Below are 24,010 nucleotides of genomic sequence, written 5' to 3'. Positions count from 1 at the left end.
AGAGAGAGAAGACGCACCTCCGGCGCAGGTCTTGCTGCACTCGGAGAAGCCGGCCAGCTTCCACGCGAACTTGCGCTTGCGGCCGCGGCTCTTGGGCGGCGGCTTGTGGGGCGCCTCCCCCTGCTGGCTGTCCGTGCCCAGCACTCCGCTGCCGTACGGGAACACCGGGCTGCGGGCAGGGCGCACCTCTCACACCACTCACAGCACTCACACTCGCCACTCCGCGCATGCGGTAACTCTGGGATCGCAGTCTCTTAATACTGAAGTAGCTCATGTGTATCTTACATGCTACTTTTTTTGTTGTTATTTTTCATATTTGAACTGATATTTTTTTTTAAAAAATGTATTTGTGACAATTTTTTTATGTCTAGGCTATAATAATTATCAGGTTTATTTTGCATGTACCTAGTTAGTAAAGATGTACATATGTGGTTAAGTGTAAACAACTTTGCCACTTAAAATAAGGATATAAATAAATTCTTTGTGTTGTCCCTGTACCTCCAATAGTTGAAGTTATGTCTATACCGTTACCAAAAAATTGAGTCAATAGTTAAAAACAACATATAAATGTATATTCATGAATGAAACAACAATTGAAATATAAAATTACGTGCTGCTTTCCGTAAGAAATACTCATCATCAGCTCGGAAAACGCATTTCATACATTAATAAACAAACGTAGCCATGTGCTGTACAAAGAGACAATATCTTTCTTGTAGTGTTACATACTATTTCTTGGCAACTGGTTTCCAAAATGATTATTTTGTGAAAGTGCAGAAAGGTTTTCCTCTGGAGGAGGTGCAGGCGGAGTGGGGGAATGTTACACTCGTGGGCTACTTTCCCTTCCCCACGTCGCGTGCCGACCCTTCCGTCAAGCGTACCGCGGAAAGTGACGGTGAAACCATTGCAGCGCAGTCCCCCAACCATCGTTCATCGCATCCGACTCGCTCGCCAGGCCTTCACTCGCGGGTATCGCCTCCCGATAGGTCCACTTGCCCTCTTCACCTCTCGCCGATCGCACGGGTATCGCCAGCATCACTCCGCCGCGGTCCTGTCTGCGTTCGTAACAATACTTTACTTACAGATGTGCGAACGGATCGGACACCCACGTATCTGCTGCGTTATCTCCTCAGTTTCATATCTGTACCTCAAAGGCATAAGACACTATGTCACAAAAACCATTTTGTTTTAGAGAGCAGTTTAAAAAATATTGAATAGTGCCTCAGTAGTATACTCAACTATTTTTAATCCTAAAATATGTGAATTTTTGACACATCGTGTTAGAGTTGTATTCCGATATAAAGAACGTCAGACGGTGGTCAAGTTTATGGCAAAAAGTTCATCTTGCCCAAAAGTGGACACAGTGCCTTATGCCTTCAAGGTAAAGATATATTCTAATTAACAACCTGGAGAAAATTGAAGCAGGTATGTTAGTGTGCCATACGTGCTCGCTTCGTTCGCGCGTCTAGAAATAGAACGACGCAGAACTGCGATTGGGCGGAGTAATTATTGAGTGAAAGCCGAACCATTGTGAGTACGCAACTCTCGTGATACCTCGTAAGTAACTATGACTACATTAAGACTGTTTGGAGGAGACGGGAACAATAGTGATGTGCGAGACAGTGAAATAGAAATGTATGATAAGCGCATCGGAAAATTAAATCTCCAGTCGTACAATTCCGACCTTCAAATTACGATTTAAAAAAATAATTGTCCTCCTCGCAAGAATACTTGATCCATTGTTTTCATCTTGGGCAGGATTAACATGGACGAGATAAGACGGCTTTAAATTTGAGCGGATATAATAACAGACAGTGACGTTCCGAATATTGCACGAGACGAGATAACGTGATGGTGAGCTGCGAAACTAATTTGAAAGATGCAAATAACTGCATTCCTAAAACAAATCTAACAAAGTAGTTTTCGCTACTACGACAACATGTGACTACCCAAATACAAAACTTCTGCCGTTTCTTGGCAAAGGAATTTGCACATAACAATATGGGAGTCCACAATTTATTTTACCACTGCGTAATAGTAATGCAGCTACAAACTAAGAATGGAGAAAAGTCGATGTGTTAGGCACTATACCTGAAAACTTATTAAAAATATAGTAATGCAAAAATTTTGTATTATAAACCAAAAATAATTTTTTTCTGCTTTACATTGCCAGAAACATTTTTTTATGCAGCAAAATTTCAATAAAACGTCTCAACCTATTTTGAAAGAGTTTTTTACTCAACGGGATATTTGAATAAAATATACCATCATATACAGCAATATATAATCTGATAATTAGTTTTTTTGTACAAAGTTTGTATTTTAATTTTCAAATTGGCAGTTAGAGGGCTCAAAATCTATACAGATTAGAATATATTATAAACTCATAATATATTGTGTATGATAATAACTAATATTATATAATAGTATATAATATATTCCATATTAAAAATGTAATATATATTAAAAATTATATAGTATAATGTATATGCATATGAAACTGAACCTGCGGTTGTGCGGCCAGTCTTGTACGGGAACATCCTTGACTGTCTGTTCTCCTGGTACCTGCTTGGCGCCTGAAAGCAGAGGGCACACACTGGTCAGCACGAGGAGAACTTTAAAAAAAGGCTGTGATTCAAATTCAGTTGTTCTCAAAAGTAGCACCAAAGGTACATGTAACAGTCTTCGCATCTTTCTGACACTTGTCCTGTCAACAGCTTTATGTGGTTGGTGGTTGATGTTCATCAAACAAACATCATGTGATGGTGATGATGCTTTATTTGCAATTGTAAGTTGGGAAATGGGTAGGTAACGTTGGTACCACTGTTGAAAAATGTCAAATTTTGAGACAAGTTACATGAGACGCACTTTATTTCAGTTTCCTTGAGGAAACTAAAAAAAAAAAAAACTTTCATATATATTTTATTCCATTATTTTGTGATATTTTAGATTTGGGATAAAGTTTATAAAACTAGAGTAACTAAGCACGAGAAAAATGTTTTACATTGCTGAATTTTTATGTTTAAATTTATATATATATATATATATATTTAATTGTTTGGGATTGAAAACATAATTTATTGGCCAAGAAGCACACTCGGGATGTCAAAATTTAGCTGCTATATCATGTCAGTAAAGATCTAAATTTAAAGACAAGTTAACGCGTAAGTTCAAAGTCAAAAGTCACAAGTTCAAAGTCAAAAGTCACTGATACGCATCACGCGTTTATAGTTGTAACAAAATAATGTATTTGAACCATACACAAGTTGATCGAAAATTTCAAGTCGTGAATTTAAAAAAAAAAAAAAGTGGCAGGGAATGCCAAAGAAAAAAAAATTGGTAAGGAAAATATGTCCGTAAATGCAAACCTGCGTAGTTAAAGGGGGAAAGCTGTGGCACATGAATTAGAAATCAGCCCGCATCGAGGCACTACTACCACGCTGGCTGAGAGGACGCGCGATCGCAGCGCCGTGATGCCCCGACTGTCCGCGGGAAACACGCAGATGTTGAAGCTACGGCCACACAGGGGGGGCCCTACGCTCGCTATGTTCGCGATGCTCGCTGCGTTCGCGATGTTCGCTGCGCCAGGTTGGCCAGACAGGATAGTCTAGTTCGCGATGTCGGAGAGACGCATGCCGTGGGATTTCGAGTGATGATTCCGACGATGACAATATTCTGCTGGCTCTCACGGTACGTGAACGTAAAAAATAAACGAGTTCATGAATTTAATATAAAAAAAAAGAATTTGAAGAATTTCATTTGATGAATCAGTTGCGCGAAATCAGCGACGTTTTAGAAAAAAAAAATAGCCGAGAACCAAACACCTTGCGACATCGCCAACGTAGCGAACACAGCGAACATGGCGAGCATAGCGCCATGTGTGGCCGTAGCTTCAGATCCACACCAAAAGAGCTCGCCTCTTCAGCGATCACGGCCACAACCATCGGACTTTTTCAACGAATAATACACCTACGACGAATTCAAAACATGCGAATTATGTTTTTTTTTGTAAACAGGCAAGTGGGATGAAGACGAGTATATTTGTTGTGCGTACATCACTTAAAGATCAGTTTATCGACGCGTACGATAATTACGACACAACATACCATAATTACGGTACACAATGTGGAAATTATTGTACGCTAATTTAGATATATATATTTTTTTTTTCGGCAACTTGGTTAGTGCTTCTGAATTCGTTCTCCAAACAAGTAAACTCAAAAAAACAAATCCCTGGGAAGTTGTCATCCAAGGCAGCGGTGACGTCACCTGGCCGGACGAATGGCGGTGCGATGACGGAGTTGCCGGCGACGCCCGGGGCGGGTCGTGGCACCGGCGGCGTGGTGCCGTCGGCTCTCATCGGCAGCATGTACTCGTACTTGATGCCAGGGTTCGGTTGCTGGTACAGCAGCTGTCGGACCGAGCAAGTGACGAGAACCATGAGCCCACGTCGTCCTGGTACTCACTCAACCAACAGCTGGAGACGTCATCGTCTCGCGGATTACATTTGCAATTAATTTTTTTTTTTTGACGTGACAACGTCTAATAAATCGATGAACGCCGGCTGCACGCACGAAAAAGTGTCCCGTTACGCACATTGTCCCGTTAAGATGTATCCCGTTACGCTCATTGTACGCTTGCGCCGCATCTATCTCTCTTCCACTCGATTGGAACAACCATCGATTTGACTTTTTCGAGGCACATTAAACTTGAAACACTCCCATTAGTTTCCTACTTTTCCTATCATCGTCCTATCCTTAACAGAATAACACAGATTGGAAGAAGTTAAATATCAAACATGTAAAAAAGTTAAAGTTAAAATAATCTCTTCGTTAAAGTAATAAACATATTTGAATTAATAAGTGAAAATAAAAGTAAATTTATCAATTAAATTGAGGATTTCATTTCACTCCTTCTTTGTATCCATACAAAATAGTGATAATTGAATAAAAATTATTCAATTTTATTCAAAAAAGTATGCAATCATTTAATCTATGTTTTGTTATGAATTTGTCACGTTAAACTATCGTCCATAAACCGACTTTACCGACAGCGATTTTTTTTTGTAAATGGAAGATAAATATTCATGTGAAATTACGAATAATTATAAATATTTACAAGTACATTTTTATCACTTCAAAATAGTGTTCGCAGTAATTCTGGGTTCAATGCTTCGTATTGTCTAAATATCTCAAATAGTTAAAGTTATTTGTAAACTCAGTATTTCATATATGCAAAAACAACCATAGCAATGTGTTGTACAAAGTAAACAATTTTTTTTCTTTTAGCTATTCTTTTAGCTATTTCTGGTCAACTGGTTTTCAAAGAAGTATTTTGTAGAAGCGCCGATTTTTCTTTTTCTGTGTCTCAGCAAACCTGCAAAGTAGACTTGAAACACATACATATACAATTGCTTCCCGTTTATTAGGACTAAATTTTTCTTGAAACACCTTCGTTGGCCCTGAGCTAGTTGGAAACAAGTATGAGAAGTGATTGTCGATCGGTGAGCTCTTAAAAAGGCAATTTGAGATTAGCCTGATATGAGAAAATTTTGGCATAAAAAATATCGTAGCTTTGCTTATAGATAGGTACCTGTACAATAGTTCCAGTTATCATTTGTTTACAAAACTAGATAATCCAATATATGGTCGGTTTAAGGGCTTCTTGACACGCCCTGATACACCGTGGACCAATAAGAAACTTGCAATAAGCACGCGACTCAAATCACTTGCGACAAGAACTTGAGTGCAATGTTGCAGCTCCTAACAATAATAATAATAATATTGATAATAAATCACACTACCCTGATGCAGAAAAAAAACGCGAATTTTCAGATACACTGTAGTCACTCGAAACCACGACTATTTAGCGGTTTTAATTTCACTCGAGGCTAGACTAAATTAAAAAAAAAAAAATTGGTAGTCTGTAAAGTCGGTTTACGGACGATAGTTGAACGTGACAACGTCATAACAAAACATTGATGAAATGTTTGCACTACTTTTATGAATAAAATTGAATCATTTTTATTGCATTATCACTATTTTGTATGGATACAAAGAAGGAGTGAAATGAAATCTACAATTTAATTGATAAATTTACATTTATTTGCGCTCATTAATTCAAATATATTTATTACTTTAACGAAGAGATTATTTTAACTATAAATTTTACAAATGTTTGCTATTTAACTTCTTCCAATCTGTGTTATTCTGTTAAGGATAGGACGATGATAGGAAAAGTAGGAAACGAATGGAAGAGAGGTAGATGCGGCGCAAGCGTACAATGAGCGTAACGGGACACAGCGTAACGGGACAATGTGCGTAACGGGACACTTTTTCGTGCGTGCAGCCGGCGTTCATCGATTTATTAGACTGTTGTCACGTCAGAAAAACGTGCAAGCAGTATAAAAAAATGTTATTTCGAGTTGCAGGACGGCGGTTGAGCCGAGGGAAGCAGTGAAAGGTGGCGGGGGAGGGGAAAGGGAGGGCGCACCATGATGTCGACGGGCTCGAGCAGCGGTCCGGGCGCCGTGATGACGTCACCGCGCGCGGCGTCCTGGCGCCGGAACGTGAAGTGCGTGCCGGCGCCCTCGTACACGCCCGACCAGTTGATGGCCCAGTTTCCGTTCACGATGTACTGGCCGTCCAGCCGCCGCAGCGCTGAAACCGAGCCGCAGAGCCACAAGCACCGGAGTCAGGGTGGCGTCTTGACGTGGTTCCACCTCGCCGTCGCCATGTCGATCCGCCCGAAACATCGCGGAAATGGTGCTCGACGATAATGTCCGGTAATGGTTAGCAATCACGGGCTAGAACCTCCTTCGTGAATAAAAATACATTTAAAATGTATCCGCAGTGCAAACGCTACACTTCAACCGATGTTTTGGGCGTCTAACCATTAAGGCGCAATAATTAGTAGTACAAAGTCGACACTCAATCCAGTCCCTTTGAAAATTTGTGTCCCCCCCCCCCTTCTCCCTTCGTAACTGTGCTACCATATCCCATACTTGACCAACATGAATGCAGTTTAGTCACGCAATTAATTTACAATAAAAAGGTCTCTAATCAAAAATGTAAACGTCATCCTTCTGTGTAGGTATAGTACAAATGGTCAATGTGTGTATAAAATCTGTATGAGGAAACAAGTGATTTTTATAGTTGGCATGTGGAGTAACAGTCCTGCGTTATATATATATATATATATATATATATATATATATATAGAGAGAGAGAGAGAGGGAGATGTTACACACATATATATACACTCCAATGCTTTATAAAAAAATCCTAGTTGTTTATCTGCACAGGAAAAAATAATGGTTTTGTCTAGCCACCACGCAATATATTTTGTTTAAACAGACCGAAATGAAATATGGCTATGGTGGTTGAGTAGGTTCTGCCGCTCGCTTTCCGCAATGGCAATCCACGTTCCGATCCCCGTATAAGTAAGTCAAAACAAGAATTTTTCGCAATTGGGAAACGTGGAGAACGTTGCTAATTGAAGGTTAATTTTTCTATACGGGTACTACCTCACCCCACCTATTCCCATCTCACCATCCCTCATCCTCTCTGATGACCTGGGTCTCGACGGGAAGTCAAGCCCATTAATAAATTCTAACATTAATTCATCATTCATTCCAATCCAAATATTTTTTTTACAACCACATGAATTTGTAGTATCAGCAAAACTGTCCATTAGTGACAAAACAATTGTGCTGACAATAATAAGCTACTTATGGACACTAAAAATATATGTATATTGTGGTATGACAAGGCTGCCCCATAATTTAATTTTTTTCAGTGTGCATAAGAAAGATGTGTAGCCACCCAAACAATGATGAACAAGAATAGAGACTAATATATTTTTACGATTCTTTTCCGAATAGTTCTTTGAAAACAAGCAAAATAATAAACTGTTAAAATTCGCGGTCCTAACATCGAAAGTATACACAATGGAGCATTAGGTGTAGTTATGGACGATTACAGTGCAGTCAAGAAATTTCAGATTAAATAAAGATTCTTGTGTTTATTTTCCTAATATCTGCCTTTTAACGGCTTAGCTGTCAACAAAACCATTAAAAAATAAAATTATCACAGCAGACGCATTTTGCACATTGTTGAGGTTATAAATTCTCGTAGATATATGTCCGATTTTTCAATGCAGTTCGTGTTAGTCTCTTCGTTTATAGTATATACAAACTAATAGTGGGAAAAATAAAGCTATAAATTATTTAACTAGAAATAATGTGCACAAAAAATCTTAAAAAATACGCAACTGCCATTCAATTACGTCAACTGATTCTTTTTAACTTCTGTTGGCAAAATGCAAGCCAACAATGGCTCCTTGCGTAAAAGGCCTTGGATCGGTCCGAATGGAAAGTAGTCTGTGTTGCTCCACGAAAACACACACCCACAAGCCAGGGAGAAAATTGTGGCGACGTGGGCAGCCAAGGAGCAAATGTTCCGGAGGAAACGCCTCGCGGTTATGCAACCGGGCGTTGGCCTCGCAGGTTTAAAGGAGTCAGCCTAGTGTTAGTGTGGCGGGATGATAAGTGCGTCTAGCGCGGTATAGCCTCTAAGCGCGAGGCTGTGAACTGGCGCGCAATCTTCTCGTCGTGTATAGGACAACTGTGAGATTCAAGCGGTAACCATGACATTATGTGACGGAGAAATAAAGATAAAGGTGTATTAAAAGTGTCTTGAGTGCTTTCAAGAATCTGTACTGAGTGTTTCTTGCATATAAATTATCTGAAAACATGCATTTTAAACAGATTCACTTTTTTATAATGCAGTTAAAATCCGAAGTAGGGAAACAGAAACTACTCATACGCCCTCAGAGTATTTTTAAAAGCGTAAAATTGTACAGACACCACTAGGATATCTTGAGCAGTTAAAAGTTTTTCCAGTCCCTATTTATTGTTACGAACGCGAGAGACCAGAACGCGATGCCAGATTCGGAGCTGGCTGGAGGCCATTCACGGCCACTGGCGTCACACACCGTGTCACGTGCGGTCCGCTGACGTAATGCATGCCACGTGCGCCTGGCAGAATAACAAGTGTCATTGCTACCCCCTCCCTCCCCCCCCTGCGCTCCCCGCACAAAGTACTTCCTCGGCGTTGTTATCTATCGCTGAGCGGCCTTGGGAATTCTGTGGACCGCCGCGCGGAGTGGCGTGAATGAACGCCACCCTTCGAGACTGTTCGGGCTTTGGGTCGGCCCGGGATGACGCGACTCGTCACAGCCACTATCGTTGGTTCTGGAAAGACGACCTACTAGTGCTTGAGCAGCGACGCCGTCCTCCGCGACAGTTCCGAGAGAGTTCCGAGAGTTCGGAGAGTTCCGCGAGTGAAGGGAAGTGCAACATTGGCGAAGAGGGTGCGAGACATCCCTCCCCCCTGAGACTGGCACGACGCGGTGTTCGACTGGATCGTAAGAGTACGGAGACCGAGTGGCGCGAGACTGTGTTTGTGGACAGGCGCGAGGTAAGGGGCTAACCACTGTTGAGCCTAGCTTCAAAGACGAGTGCGAACTGACAAGCATTGAGTGGTGTGAGAATAAACATTTTTAAGTGCCAGTGATTTGTGATCGGACATTTTTAAGCACAATTATTTTTTATTAATGTAAATATTAGTAATAAATAAAACTGTAGTAAAACGTAATTTGTCTATCCCTTAAGAGGTCGTAACAATATATTTGTGATGTTAATGATTCTTATGAGGTTGTTGGTTTTCGCAGAAGGCCCCTAAGCTTATCAGCGTCCTCAGCCTCCCACGGATTCTCCCGCGCCGACAAATTCATGCAGATGTTTTGGGACGTGCGCGCAGGCGGGCGACAAATATCTCCGACGCTTACGTCCACATCAATTTTTTTTCTTTTATGACCAAAGCGCGACGGGGGATGTTTACTCCCAAGCGATTGCGGCCAGTGCCTCTTTGATGGCGAGTCCTTTTCCGACATCTTCTGGTCCTCCCCCCCCCCCCCACACCCACCATAACTGCCGCGACGACAGAAATACGTCCGGCCGCCTTTCAAAGGCGGCTGGAATTATAAATCTATGAACGTTTCATGGGCGGCACTACTACTTCCCCCCTCCCATTTCTCGGATCCAGAAGAAAACTTTGTATTAGCTCTTGGCAGAGGTAGCAAACAAATGCGTATATATATATTTTTGAATACATACTCTAACACGCAACTAAAATAAAAAAAAAGAACAGTCCACCCATCAGATCCGGGCCTGCGCGGTCTATTTCACCCCAAGCGTAAGATGGAGTGTCATGGCGTTCACACACCGCCACGCGGCACTTACTGAGCTATAAAATAATAAACGCGCGGCGTGTGATGATTTCACCAGCACAGAAACTGAAAATAAAAACACAAAATGTCCTTTAAAGAGATTAAATTAGACAATAATGTTACTAAATTAAATTATCACGCAGCTTTCGTAAAAATTTTATACTCACTAAAACTACTGTCTTTAAATATTTTTGGGAGATTTTATTTGTTTGGTTAATAAATTATATTTTATATCTATTAATAAGTGGCGACGCGTTTCTCCAAAGCGAGAATGTTTTTTTTATCACTGAGCTATGTTAAGCTTGGAGTGAAACATAATAAAAAAAATGTATGCATGGAGTCCACGCGTGACAGAAGTGAAAACATTGCATTTTTTGGCGGCTCTTTTGCCGTTTATTCCACACGTTGCCTTTGATAATACCTCTTATCTGCTTCTGCCTATTTATTACTTTAAGTCATGATGTTAAATCTAGATCTGTAGTTGAATAAATGAAAATAATAACTCCAATCGAACATAAACTACACTTATAATGTATATCTCAAAGTCTATAAGTCCCTTTGACATTTAAAAAAAAAATATGTTTACATATCAAAAATTAATTAGACTTATTAATCTAACATTTTAAGTCCATGTGTTTTTTAACACTATTCACGTAGAAATTAATGATACTTACGAGTAGAAAGTCAATTGCTCAAACTACGGTAGAACTGTCTCAAAGACCAATGAAATATCATTCGTTGCAACCAATACGAGAGCTGGCCAATGACAGTTGGAAACTCAGCTGGAAGAGAGCGCAAGGCTGCTACGACTTGTGAAGCGCGAGAGAAGTGCTGACAGTGTGACCAAAGATGGGTAGAGACTTGTAAAATTTGCGGATTCAATGACCTCTAGGACAGAATTTACAGTCATCTACAAGCTCAAGTAAATAACCCATGTTCATTGACTTCTTACCTGAGAGATGTGTTAACAGGGTTGATTGTTATCCGATACTTCTTTGGTTGATAGTTTCGTTTAAGGCTCAGAGTACTGCATGCTTACCATGGGAAAGTTACGGAAAGTGTCGAATGTTATAACAGTTGGAATTTTAGTTCGCACTTTAAATGATTCGTGCAATGAGGAATTTTGATTTACTATAATTTTTCGGACATACATCATTGTAGTTTTGCACCGTTTGCCATAGAAATAATTGAAAGAATGCAAAATAAGAAATTCCACGGAATTCTTGTGCTGTAGTTATTGTGTTTTCCATAATACCTGTTTAGTTCCATCGTTGGACCCATCTGTTCGACATCAGCTGATTTAAGCTGGTTCTCTGTGAATTGATGTTTTCATTTTTATGCCTTATTTGGAATTTTTGAATTTTTTTCCATGGAAAACAGTGCAAAACTGCAATGACGTGTTTACAAAAAAAATTGTATTTAATTGGAATTTTTAGGGCGGTGTTCCAGGACATCCGTGTGAGGTAGCGAATCAGCACTGCCTTATTGGTAGGGACCGCAAAAATTCTCGGATTCATTTACCTATAGGATAGCCTCCATTATCCTCTGCATTTCTCAAGTAAACACGCGTGTTCATTGGGTACTAAATTATAAAGCGTATCCACTGGGTAGCTTGTGATTCGACGCTTCATTGTTCGATAGTCTCTCATTGGTCCAGAGAGCTCCAGTTAATACTGCGAGCCAATAACAGAACCAGCAGAATTGTACACATGTTTGAATTTCAGCCTATCACGAAATTAATACGCGAATTTTTCCGGTCTCTACTTATTGGCAGAGACCGGAAAAATTTGCGGATTCATTTCACGACAGCCTGAAATTCAAATAGTTATACCTTAGTGCTGCCTCTGCTATTGGCTCACAGCTCACCTGGATGACTCCGGGCCAGTGAGAAACACTCAACCGTAGCTGTATCGAATCACAGGCCGCTACGTTGGGACACCTTCCACAAGACAGCAGCCGATGAGAGGGTGGCATTTGACCGAGTGTACGCAGAACTATAAAGTTCATCCTGGAGGTCATGGAACCAGCGATTTTTTCCGGTCCCTACTTATTGGTAGAGACCTGCAAAATTCGCGGTTTCGATGGCCTTCAGGATAGACTGCACATACCCCTGTACACTCGGGCAAATAACTCAAGTTCATTGGCCGCCGACTTGTAAAGTCGTCTCAGCTGGTTTGTCTGTGATTCGATCCTTCTTTGGTTTGAGGGGTTTATAACTGGTTGAGATTCGTCCAGGTGAACAGTAAGCCAATAGCAAAAAATTATCTAAGAGGTATTATGTGTTTGAATTCTAGCCCATCGCCGAATGAATCCGCGAAATTTGCAGGTCTCTACTTGTCGGGGAACCGGAACGCGTCCAGGACCGAGTCCCGGCAAGGTTGGGGGGGAGAGGGGATGGTCGCTCACCCAGGTAGTTGGCGGACGGCTGCATCTCTTGGACGGTGAGGTTGCAGGCGCCGCGCGGCAGCTGCGCCACCAGGCTGTAGCCCTCGGGCAGGCGCGCCATCGTGAACAGTCCCGACACGAGGCGGCACGTGCTGTTGGCGCCGCCGCACACGCCGCACGCGTCCGCCCTCCGTGCCGACCCCACCACTCCGTCGCAGCCCACGTGCTGCGGACAAGGCGCCGGCGCCGTCTCAGCACTTGCGCACAATACACCCACACACACACACACACACCGAGAGTTAGGGGTCGTCCATTAATCACGTGATGTTTTTTTTTAGCAAATTTTTAACCCCCCCTCCCCTCCCCTAGTGATTTGTGGTGAGGTTTTAGACTACCCCCCCCCCACCCCACCACCCAACATATCACGTGTATTTTTTTCAGTACAAATTTTTTTTTTTTTTTAAATTTCAGAATATTATCTTTAAATATCTTTAGGTATAATCTAATTTAATTGTGGAAAATTAAGCACAGCATGTATATTCGGCGCCAAAATCACAGTCTTGCTGGCGACTGGTCAAGCCGAGCCGGGCGGGGATATTGTTGCCTGGCTACGGCGAGTCGAGGTCACGCGTCGCATTTTCGGTTTAGTAGTAGAAATCGCGTGAAAAAAAATAAATACACGTGATATCTCTCTACACCCCTCCTCCCCCCTTGTGATATTTCGTGATTTTTTCCGAAACCACCCCCACCCCCTCCTTTTCGAGCCTCACGTGATTAATGGACGATCCCTTAGTTTTGCTTGCCATAGGCAATAGGAGGTTTGAAGATTATCGGGAAACCAGTAATTTCCCACCCGCCTACAGCTTCGAATTTGTTGGGAGGTTCGCCAAAGTATAGGTCACGTAGGATCTAGTAAATTGTTAGGGAACATTGAAAAGACAATTATATTGGCCTAACACGCTAAAGACTTCGGCCAGAGTGACATCTGCATGTGACCTTTGCCAGAAGGCTAAACAACCTAAAGAACACCTGCATGGAGAACCACAAACCATACATGGCGAAATAAATATATTTTGTTAATTCAAACAAAAATGTTTTTTGCAGTTGGAAAGATTCTGTTGACAAAAAAAAAAATGATTTTGTCAACTGAAACGTATATTTGGTTAGTTGTAACAAATTTGTTTTTGTTACTTACTGAGTTTTAGTTAAAATAACAAAATATTTTGTTCCACCAAGTAAATATTTGTTTCGCCATACATAAAAAAATATTTGTTTGATTCAAACAAACCTTTTTCTCTGTGCACCTTTCAGCTTTTCATCTGGAAGACTCGGGACAAAGACTATACCACATTATTATCTAATTATTATAAAACCAATTCTCTTTTCATCTGACGTTCTACGAAAAATGCACCATTTCTCATTAATTGCTCTTTTTTTAAATCCATTTTCGATTCCTCAACGTTAATATTGCATTTCGGCTTAAAATGCCATATTATAATAGTAGAAAAATGACACATTTAATATAAGTAAACAGAATAGCTTAAACATATATATGTTTTAAAAACTGTAATACTTACAAGATATTTTAAAACTATATGATTTTATATATTTTATTGATATAATTAAAATATATACTTGTATTCAGGTCGTAATGTTGAGTAAGCTGTGAAATATTTAATAAAGTAATTCAAACCATAATAATATACAATTTTTGCTTTTTTTAAATCTTTTTTAACTGGCATAAAGTTGATAGGCTGTAAATAATTAAAAAAATGATGGTTCTTACGAATTTTTTTACATCGGTGTGTCTGTCTGTGTATTATGTTGTCGCGTCTATTGTCACTTTATTTATATCTTAAATTGTATGCTAGTTTTAAGTTTTTTGTGTAATTTGTTTGTTTTGGCTGTTAATGTATGGTTTTATGTTTTTTTGTGTCATTCTGTAAATGGCTTATAGCTGTAGTATGGATCGTAAAACCAAACCGAATATATATTTTTTTTATAAATAGTCGAATCACAGGCAAACACAATCAGCAGCAAATAAACAGGCATTATCTGTCCCAGTATACAGGGGAGTGTAGTATACCCTGAATGTCATCAAAACCAGCCAATTTTTCCAGTTCTTAAACATAAGTTCTTTGAAATCTTCTTTCAATGGGCAACATTGATTTAAGACTTTTTTTTACAAACGCCATTGCTAATAAACTGTATGCCGATGGCATTCAAAGTAGACAACAGGGTAAACCACACAGTCCTTTTGTGAAAATTTAAAACTTTTTTCGTTAAATTATACAGCTGTGCCTAGGCATTTTCTGATATTTCGCAAAAGAGCACACTGAAACAAGGACAGCACTAGTATCATTGTAAATATAGCAAATGTCCATTAAAATCACGGTGGTATTAGAAAATACCGTAGTAAACCTACAGCAATAAAGGAAAGTCGTCGAAAAATCAGCGATAGAAGTGATGATAAGCGATTCTAGTGGGATGAGCTGTAAACAATAATGTTAGTAGAAGATTTTAAAATTTTCATTTCATTTTAATTGCAATTTAATGCGTAAACTGATTATTAAAAATTAATTGGAACATACACCCTCTCCATGGACTAATAGCTCCCTGACGTGCCTAAGTTATGGAGGTAGGCCTATTAGTCTATGTTTGGATTGGATGTCTGTACTGAAGTTTAAGTCAACCGGCTAGTAATTGGATAGCAAAACAAATTGTAGCTGCGTAAAGGATAATATGCTACAGATTTGTTTAATAGCTTGATGCCATCAAGTAGTGAATACTGATAAAAAAAACCACAATACCAACACACCTGCAATGAATTGAAGTTAAACTTCATTATAACCAGAAATTGTTCTTTTATGCAGATAGAGGTGATGTTCTTATTTAGACTTCAGAGAATTAACACGGTAAAAATTGTACACATCAACGGCCTTTCATCTTAACCGCCATGATTAACATACACACCGCAAATCTAAGGAACATACGCGCTGTACAGCACGCGCTTCAGGTTTTCACTGGGCTGCGCGGGGATGGACCTTTATCAGGGCTGGGATCCGTGCGCTTATTACTCGAATGTCCGGGGGTCGTCCTCCTCACCCACCCTGTGGTTTGGTGGTCGTTCCTCTTCATCCCTGTTCCACCACCCACCCCCACTACCCCCACCCCTCGCGGCCGACTCCCGTACGTAATCTCCCCGGAGTCTCACGATCACAGCGAGGTCTTTCAGCGCGCTGCGGACAGTTGGATTACAAGCTGTCCGTCCGCGCCGCGCCTCGGACACACAGCAGTCCAGTCCAGACGTACGTCCGCCTGCCTCGCGCGAGAAACCAAACATACACCGGCACGGAGCCAGACACACGAATAAACCGCATCACTGCATCTTCGGACCTTTTTTTAACGTGACAACGTCTAATAAATCGATGAACGCCGACTACACGCACGAAAAAGTGTCCCGATACGCACATTGTCCCGTTACGCTGTGTCCCTTTACGCACATTGTACGCTTGCGCCGCATCTAGCTCTTTTCCACTCGATTGGAACAACCATAGATTTGACTTTTTCAAAGCACATTAAACTTGAAACACTCCCATTCGTTTCCTACTTTTCCTATCATCGTCCTATCTTGAACAGAATAACACAGTTGGAAGAAGTTAAATAGCAAACACGTATAAAAGTTATAGTTAAAATAATCTCTTCGTTAAAGTAATAAACATATTTGAATTAATGAGTGCAAATAAAAGTAAATTTATGATTTAAATTGTATATTTCATTTCACTCCTTCTTTGTATCCATACAAAATAGTAATAATTCAATAAAAATGATTCAATTTTATTCATAAAACTATGCAATCATTTCATTTTTTTTATGACGTTGTCACGTTAAACTATCGTCCGTAAACCGACTTTACAGACAACTAAAATTTTCTGTTGCAAAAGCAAATGGCAGGTTAAAAAAAAAGAGGAACATTTTTATGTTTAACATCTTAGCTCTCGGTATATGGTTATTTAGCAGGAGTGATTTCGTGAATGTAACGGAAGTTGCGTGGAACGGAAAAGTGTATAAAAACGGTGCTGCCATCTGTGCAGAGAGTTCGGGAAACCATGGTTTGTAGATGTACCGAAACAGGGTCGGACGGAGCAGGAATCGAACCAAAGTCCAACCATGTTGCTACTCCGTGGTTTAACCTCAACTTCACTACACCAACTCACTCCGGTCCCAGGTTAAGTGTTCAACGACACGAAAACCAGACCGCCGAGCGTGCCTGTTTTCCCATAGGGGAGTGAAATATAATGGGAAGTGACATCTTTAACTCAGATGATTCAGTGACGTTTGGACATCCTCGGAACAACGGCGCGTGCAATGTCGCAGCAGCTTCCAGGCTCCCTGCCACATTTCCCGAATGTGCCGCTACTTCTGCGCCTGAGTGTACAGGACCCACAGGGTTCGGTCCCGAGGGAACGAACGGGAGAATGGCGGCTGCGGAAGACAGACGCGCCCATTAGGCTTCCGGAGAGAATGCCCCAAGGCCATCGTCGAGTTCGATGGGCGGTGCTTGCGGTAGGCGCGAGGGAAATTCGAACATCGCTCCAGCGATATCTCGCGGACTACAAAACCGCGAACTGAATGTCTTTTCCAGATGGGTTTTCACATCAGTCTCTGACGGAATGCTTTTATATATTTTCACCTTAAATTTACAAAAAAAAACTCTTGGTTACAAGTTATCAATAGATCCTCCTAACATATGAAGCCAGCTTCGTAAATTGACATGCACTAAGTTCACTTTCTTTGAACACGAATGAACAAGAACAATCTTGGTATGTTATCAAAACATTCAAAAACTTGGCAAGACTCCTGCAACAATACCCTTATTTCTCCCACGCGTTTTTTACTCTTAAAACAAATTCAGAAATTCGAAATACGGTGAAGTTTATACAAATATCCAGTTATCTTAAGTTACGAAGAACGCTTAATCCGTTAATTTACTGTGATTCTTAACAGTGAATGTCTGTCGTTCATTGCGAAGCGAGGACTCTTGGAAGAGTTGGAATTTTTTTTTATTATATCTATGACACGACTCACGGACTATCTAGAGTCAAATGCTGATGCCAGACAAGCTCATTCACACTCAGATCACAAATAGTATCAAAATATTGGCGTAGTAGTGTCACTTACTGGTCGAACTACCTTTCTCTTTATCCATGCCCCCTCGAATTTTTGTTTGGCTGTTTTAGCTGAAAGAGAATTATCGCTACAGCTTGGGGTACTTACTTTTACATAAGTTGCATTGCATCTTGGAAATTACACTTAAGATTTTTGGCTCAAAATTTTAATCAATTCAAGACAGGAAATTTCGTTAAATGTAAATTTTTTATGACTGTGTAACAATTGGAACAATGTGATTGCGTTGAGTAAAAAATAATAATTTAATTAATCTTACGTCTAATCAACAGCGCAGTCGAAGGATGTATTAAAGACCAAAACCCATAAATTACAGATATAATTCAACCATTTTCATTGTAAAGAAAATATCTTAGAATTTTATATGAGTGATTTTTGGTAGCCATGGAAAACTAAATTCAGGGTTTGGACACCGGTGTTGAAGGGCAAGTACACCATTCACGATAGGTAACCATACAAATACAGAATAATTATGTCAAGAGTGCTTAAACATCAAATACAGTATAATAAGGCTTGAAAATGATCATTACGACGATGATGATTCCAAAAGTAAAAATGTAAGCATCCTTAAGAGGCAAAACACTCTAAAGCAGAATAATTTATTTCAGTCAATTAAATGTTTCTAACTAAACTTCAGAATTGAACTGCTGTTGGTCTGAGAATCGGTGTAAAAACACCAGAAATTCATTTACGCAACTGAATCATTACCATTTCAAAATACGTTAGATACAGCCTTTGAATATTCACGAGGAGTTGAAAAACTAAAACTAATAAACAATTTTATTTGTAATTTCACTCGTTTTAAATAATTAACATTTTATGAACTCTACAGTATATGAAAATCAATAATGCATGATTTCGTTTGTAGCATCAACACCGAGCGCTAAGAGTTATTTAGTACATGATTTTTTACAAAATCGTTGTACCGTGTTGGTCCCTATGGACTGTGGGTGGATACGCACAACTTGAAAAAGCTAGATAGCATCTACTCTTCAAGCTCGATGCTTGACTAAGTATTCTAAGAGGACTTCTGTATTCGCCGGGACAGCCCCCGATCAACTGGAACTCATCGATCTGGTCCAAAAACAGCAATTCTCCTCGGCTCGAAGCTGGAGCCGCGTCGTTCTGCAACGGAACCGAGGGAGGCGCTCCGGACATTATCTTAAATCACGCGCACTAACATTTCGAGTTCAACCCGGCGTCGGCGAATGTCTTTTTCAGATGGGTTTTCCCAGCGGTCTCTGACGACACGCTGTTATAAATTTTCACCTTATAATTACAAAAAAAAAAAAAAAAAAAAAAAAAAAGCTGGTTGCAAGAGATCCAGAGAACTTCGTAAATAATATAAAGCCTTGTTCGTTCTATGTTCACTTACTTTGAACACAAATACACAAGAATAATCTTGGTATGTTAATCAAAAGATTCAAAAACTTGGTAAGTCTCCTGCAACAATACCCTTATTCCTCCCACGCGTGTTTTTTTTTTTTTTTTTTAAATCTTGAAACAAAGTCAGGATGTCGAGATACGGTGTAGTTTCTACAAATATCCAGTTATCTTAAGAGGTGGATTCTACGTTCCAAAATACGTTAATTTACTGCGATACTTAACAGCGAATGTCGGTCGTTAAGAATATCCGCCGCGCAGGGCCGGTGCGTCCATACAGGCGAACTAGGCAACCGCCTAGGGCGCCAAGTAGCTGGGGGCGGCGCAGCACGACACATAACAGCTGATATAATATGTTTAACGATTATTGAAACTAGATGAAAATGGATTTTTGTAACAGTTTGGAATGTTTATATTGATATAAGTAATTATTTAAAGTCCACGGTAACCTGTTTATGATTTGTAATAAGTAAAAAGGTAAAAAAAAAAAAAAAAAACACAAGCCTGCTTACATTCGATTGTTGACAAAATCTTAGGCTTACGTGATGTATTTTGAGGTAAGGAAAATTTTTTTGGGGTGTCCGGCCCGGGTAGGGGGGGGGGGGAAATTAAGGTTTTTCGCCTAGGGCGCCAATTTACCTTGCACCGGCCCTGCCGCCGCGGGAGGAACAACTGCAGAGACCGCAGCGCTCACGGGTCACGCGTGTCGTCCGCTGGTGCAGCTGGGAGGTCCTCGACCGCCGGGGAGAGCGCTGCTGGTCGCTGGTGCGATGGAAGCCCTAGCAGGTCTCCAGGGGTCACGCGGAATTACCACTCACTCACACACACGCGCGTCCACTGGCGCGCGGGGCGATGCAATCGCGGCCGGCAGCGGTGCCGCTCGTTACTGACCCTGCGCCTGATTGATGTCAGGGATGCTCTCTGCGGACCAGCTGTGCACTTGCCGTTTGGCTCAACGCAACACCAACTACGCATTTGCAAAGAGATAGGGAGAGGGAACTGTCCAGGACATGTAAGTGGATCAAGTAAAAAAAAAAAAAAATTCCCTCCTGTGAGCAGATTGTGTGTAAATCAAAAAAACTATATTTATCCTACTTCATTTATTTTTCAGTATCTATACCCAATGTTTATAAGGCATGTTATAGAAAAAAATTATTCTACCATGTTTTGTAAAGTTCACACACTTAGCATTGCTATATGGTATGCCAAAAAAGTGGGACGTTATCAAAAATGGTAGGATTGAACACAGTATTCAAAGAGGAAAAATTATCTCCCAGAGTAAGCTCAAAGAGGTTATTATTCTTCATGCTAAATTAGATAAGAGTATATAACCCTCTGTGTCTTATAGCCTAAAGCAAATATTAAGAAGATAGGTTATTTTTTTTAAAAATTACTTTTATAAGTGACATATTTCAAAATACTCAGCAACAATATCTAATTAAACATTAAATTAGAAATGCCGATATTTTTTTCAGTTGATACCTGCTTTTTTAAAATGATTGATGTGTAGTGATTTCCTCCTTTATATATAACCCAGGGTATGTATAATCTGCAGTTACTGAGTTGGTTACTGAGTGTTTAGGTAAGCTCGTGGACAACATTTGGTAAAAAAAAGGAAGATTTTTTAAAGTTGAAACGACAACAAAACAATTCTGTAAAATGTTTATAAGGCAGGGGTGGCCAAACTTCAGTACCCCCAACGAAACATTTAAAATCACAGTTTATAACTCTTCCATAAGATGCAGGGAACAGTTGTACGACACCGACAACGATATTCCGATCCTAGACATCAAGCGACGGATACGTCCGAACAAACCCGAATGATCGTGAAAGACAAGCCACAAAAAAAGCGCAAGCCACTAAATCGTAGGCTCATAAGAAATACGTTGCCCCAGAACCTACTGAACTACACTACTAACAACACTCCATCGGAATTAGCAGTTTGTTATGGGCCGTGGGTGCCAAAATTTTGTTACTGCTGCATATTTTTTTTCTCAGTCTAGTGAAATAGGTCTGGAGGGCTACGTGTCGTTCGCCGACAGCTTGTCCTTCGTCGCTCCTCGCTGATTGGCGGTTAGAGCAAGGAGGCGTGTCGACGGCCACACTCACACGCACAAACACGTCTGCAGGATGCTCCTTCGCCGCCGCTGCTAACTACCGCTCGTTAGCCACCCTGTCGACGGACAGACGAGCCGCTAACCAACGGGCTGTGAGGCAGCAGCTGCTGACAAGCACTACAACACCGAGCACCGAACTGAAACATTTTCTTATTTTATCTCATAGGATATTAATTTGACTAGGTCGCCAAACGGCGCGCAGGGCTAAGAAGACTTGCCACGCTATTTACAAACCGCTCAAGATTTCTGGATAGTGTCCAATTACGAATAGAATTCAAGAGCCACTGCACTTATATAGATTATTTTCGTTCCATGTTCTTTTTTTATGCAAGTGAAAAAGGATAAAACAGGTGATTTACCAGAGGTTTCAAGGTATTGTAAATTCTTAACATAGTATTGTAATGGTATAGGGAATTGCAGTCTTTAATATTCCACCTTAAAATTACAGGGTCACCCCCCTAAATCCCCATAGAGGTGCGTTGCCAACAAGAAGACTGCGCCCCATTTCGGTGCCTGGCACGTAGAGGCGAAGAAGCGTGTGATGCGCGAGCCAATCTCGCCCTTAGCGGCCCCGCGCTTTGAGAGCACATTCACATATTCAGGCGGCCACCTTCATCGAGGAGGCTAAGTAGAGGATCTGTTGCGAACCGAACCAAACCTTTCCACACAATCAAATAATTTACTGAATGCAAACAATTGATTTCACCTGTGTCCAAAAGATTTTACGCTAGTAACACCTTTCGGAAATTTTTCCTGCCAGAAAATGCAGTTATTTATTTTAAAATATGTCTTTAAATATTGTCTTATTTTTTTACGTGTTAGCTAATTGTTGTATCTTTTTATGGATATAAAATTTACAATTAGCTTATACATGGCTCATATATATATTTGTAATAGTTTCACAATTCCAATTAAAGTAACGCACGAATTTCCCTACGAAAAAGAACGTTGACAATGTTAAATTTGTCATGCGGTTTAATGACACATTGCGCTTAGGAATATCGAAACACACCAGACCTTCCAGAAGTGATTATTTTAACTTCGAACCAACCGTAATTCGTAATTAATAATAGTGAAGCCTTCCATCAAACGTCTAAACTAATATTGGTATGAGTCAATTACGATAGCGATCTAATATAAATAAAAAAATTAATTAAATAAATCTTTTAAATTGGCCAACGGCGAAAAAAAATTCTAATAAGACGTCAGAATCTAAAACTACGTTTTGTTGAATATTCGATTATCTTTTTGCATGGTTTAAGAAAAAATTATGCTTGAATGAAACGTAAATTAAAATATAAAATTATGCGCCAATTTTCGTAAGAAATACTCAGTATTATCTCTTAAAAACGTATCTCATGCATGCAAAAATAGCTACATATAGCCATTGCATTACAATATCTTTCTTGTAGTGTTACAAACAATTTATTGGCAAATGGTTTCCAAAGGAATCTTTCTTAAAAGTACGTAAGACTTGTTTTCTAGGGATAATAATGGCACGGATGCGTCGTGGGACGGCAAGCTGACGACGGGTTGACGAGGCGTGGACGAGAGCGACGTCGCTAACAGGCGTCCATGTGCCGTTACCCGGTGACACGAGGCGCCCGCCAAACAAAACACGCGAGCCTATGTTTATTTATATATTTCCCCCCGAAAAAATAAAACGTTTAAAAATCCTCATGCTTCAGTTTTATACGCGTAATTTAAGTGAGACGCTACCTGACGCGAATGTGTGCTTACGTATCCTAAACATTAACTGAAAATTCCGAAATGTAGTTACATACGTTCTTGGAACGATTCCTGCAATGTGGAAGACTGATTTTAACACATGTTTTTAGTGGACATATGCCTTTTCTCGTTTTCACTGTATGTCGTAGAGGGGCCACAAGAAATGACCAGTAAGATGAATACACAAACACAGAGAAAAACGTGCCAAAATCAAACCATTTCAAGTGTTCAAAGGAAAAGAAAACCAAAAACAGATTCATAATTCCGTGGAAGGAATTAGTCGGAAAAAACATTCACGGCTCATACGAACACAGAGGACTGATAAAGACAAAACAGTTGTAACAAAACCAAGAAAAAAAAACAGACCAAAACCACCTTGACAATACAGCGACAGACGACAAGAGGTATTCTGGACAACACATATGAACACAGTAGGTTTACGAAGACAAAACGGTCACATATTTAAATGTCCTGTCAAATGTGTGAGGTTACGTTTGCTGGGCGTTAAAATGTTCTTTGAAGGTATTAGCTTGGCGGTAAGTGATTTATTTTTACAATCAAACTGCACAATTTTGTGTGTGTGGAATTGTTGGTATGATCACTAAGCCACAAGTATGTTTGGTTCTGATTTTTGACGGAAGGAGTTGCGATGAGCAGGCCTCTTCAAGATTTTAAAATTACAGTAATCATTTCACTTGACTCGCTGCAGTGCCTCTCAGTAGCGTATAAAAGGGTCTTTTTTTGTTCCACGCGTGGTCGCCTTCATGAGATTGTTTTCTCCATCTATATTCTGCAAAATGTCGGGCGGCGATGTACAACGTTTCTGACCTGCGCGACCGTCGAAGTTCTGCCGCGTGCAGAGTTCATCCGAGACACTCGACACGTACCAAGAAGGGCGTATAGTTTTACAATACTTCTTA

General features: G+C 40.3%; 1 protein-coding gene across 2 annotated transcripts in view; it reads right to left on the bottom strand.

Moving 5' to 3' along the window:
• LOC134533022 (ADAMTS-like protein 4) overlaps nucleotides 1-24,010 on the bottom strand; it is a 359,582-nt gene that overhangs the window by 25,446 nt on the left and 310,126 nt on the right. For both annotated transcript variants that reach the window (XM_063370161.1, XM_063370162.1), the window contains 5 exons: nucleotides 12,697-12,901; nucleotides 6,493-6,659; nucleotides 4,270-4,411; nucleotides 2,507-2,576; nucleotides 18-169 (listed from right to left, as the gene is read on the bottom strand). In XM_063370161.1, the coding sequence (XP_063226231.1) occupies nucleotides 18-169; nucleotides 2,507-2,576; nucleotides 4,270-4,411; nucleotides 6,493-6,659; nucleotides 12,697-12,901 (736 nt within the window). The remainder of the gene's footprint in view (nucleotides 1-17; nucleotides 170-2,506; nucleotides 2,577-4,269; nucleotides 4,412-6,492; nucleotides 6,660-12,696; nucleotides 12,902-24,010) is intronic.

The sequence above is a fragment of the Bacillus rossius genome, chromosome 6 (genome assembly GCF_032445375.1).
Source record: "Bacillus rossius redtenbacheri isolate Brsri chromosome 6, Brsri_v3, whole genome shotgun sequence".
NCBI lineage: Eukaryota > Metazoa > Arthropoda > Insecta > Phasmatodea > Bacillidae > Bacillus > Bacillus rossius.
Note: the sequence above shows the minus strand (reverse complement) of the source record. Positions and strands in the feature narration are given on the sequence as shown.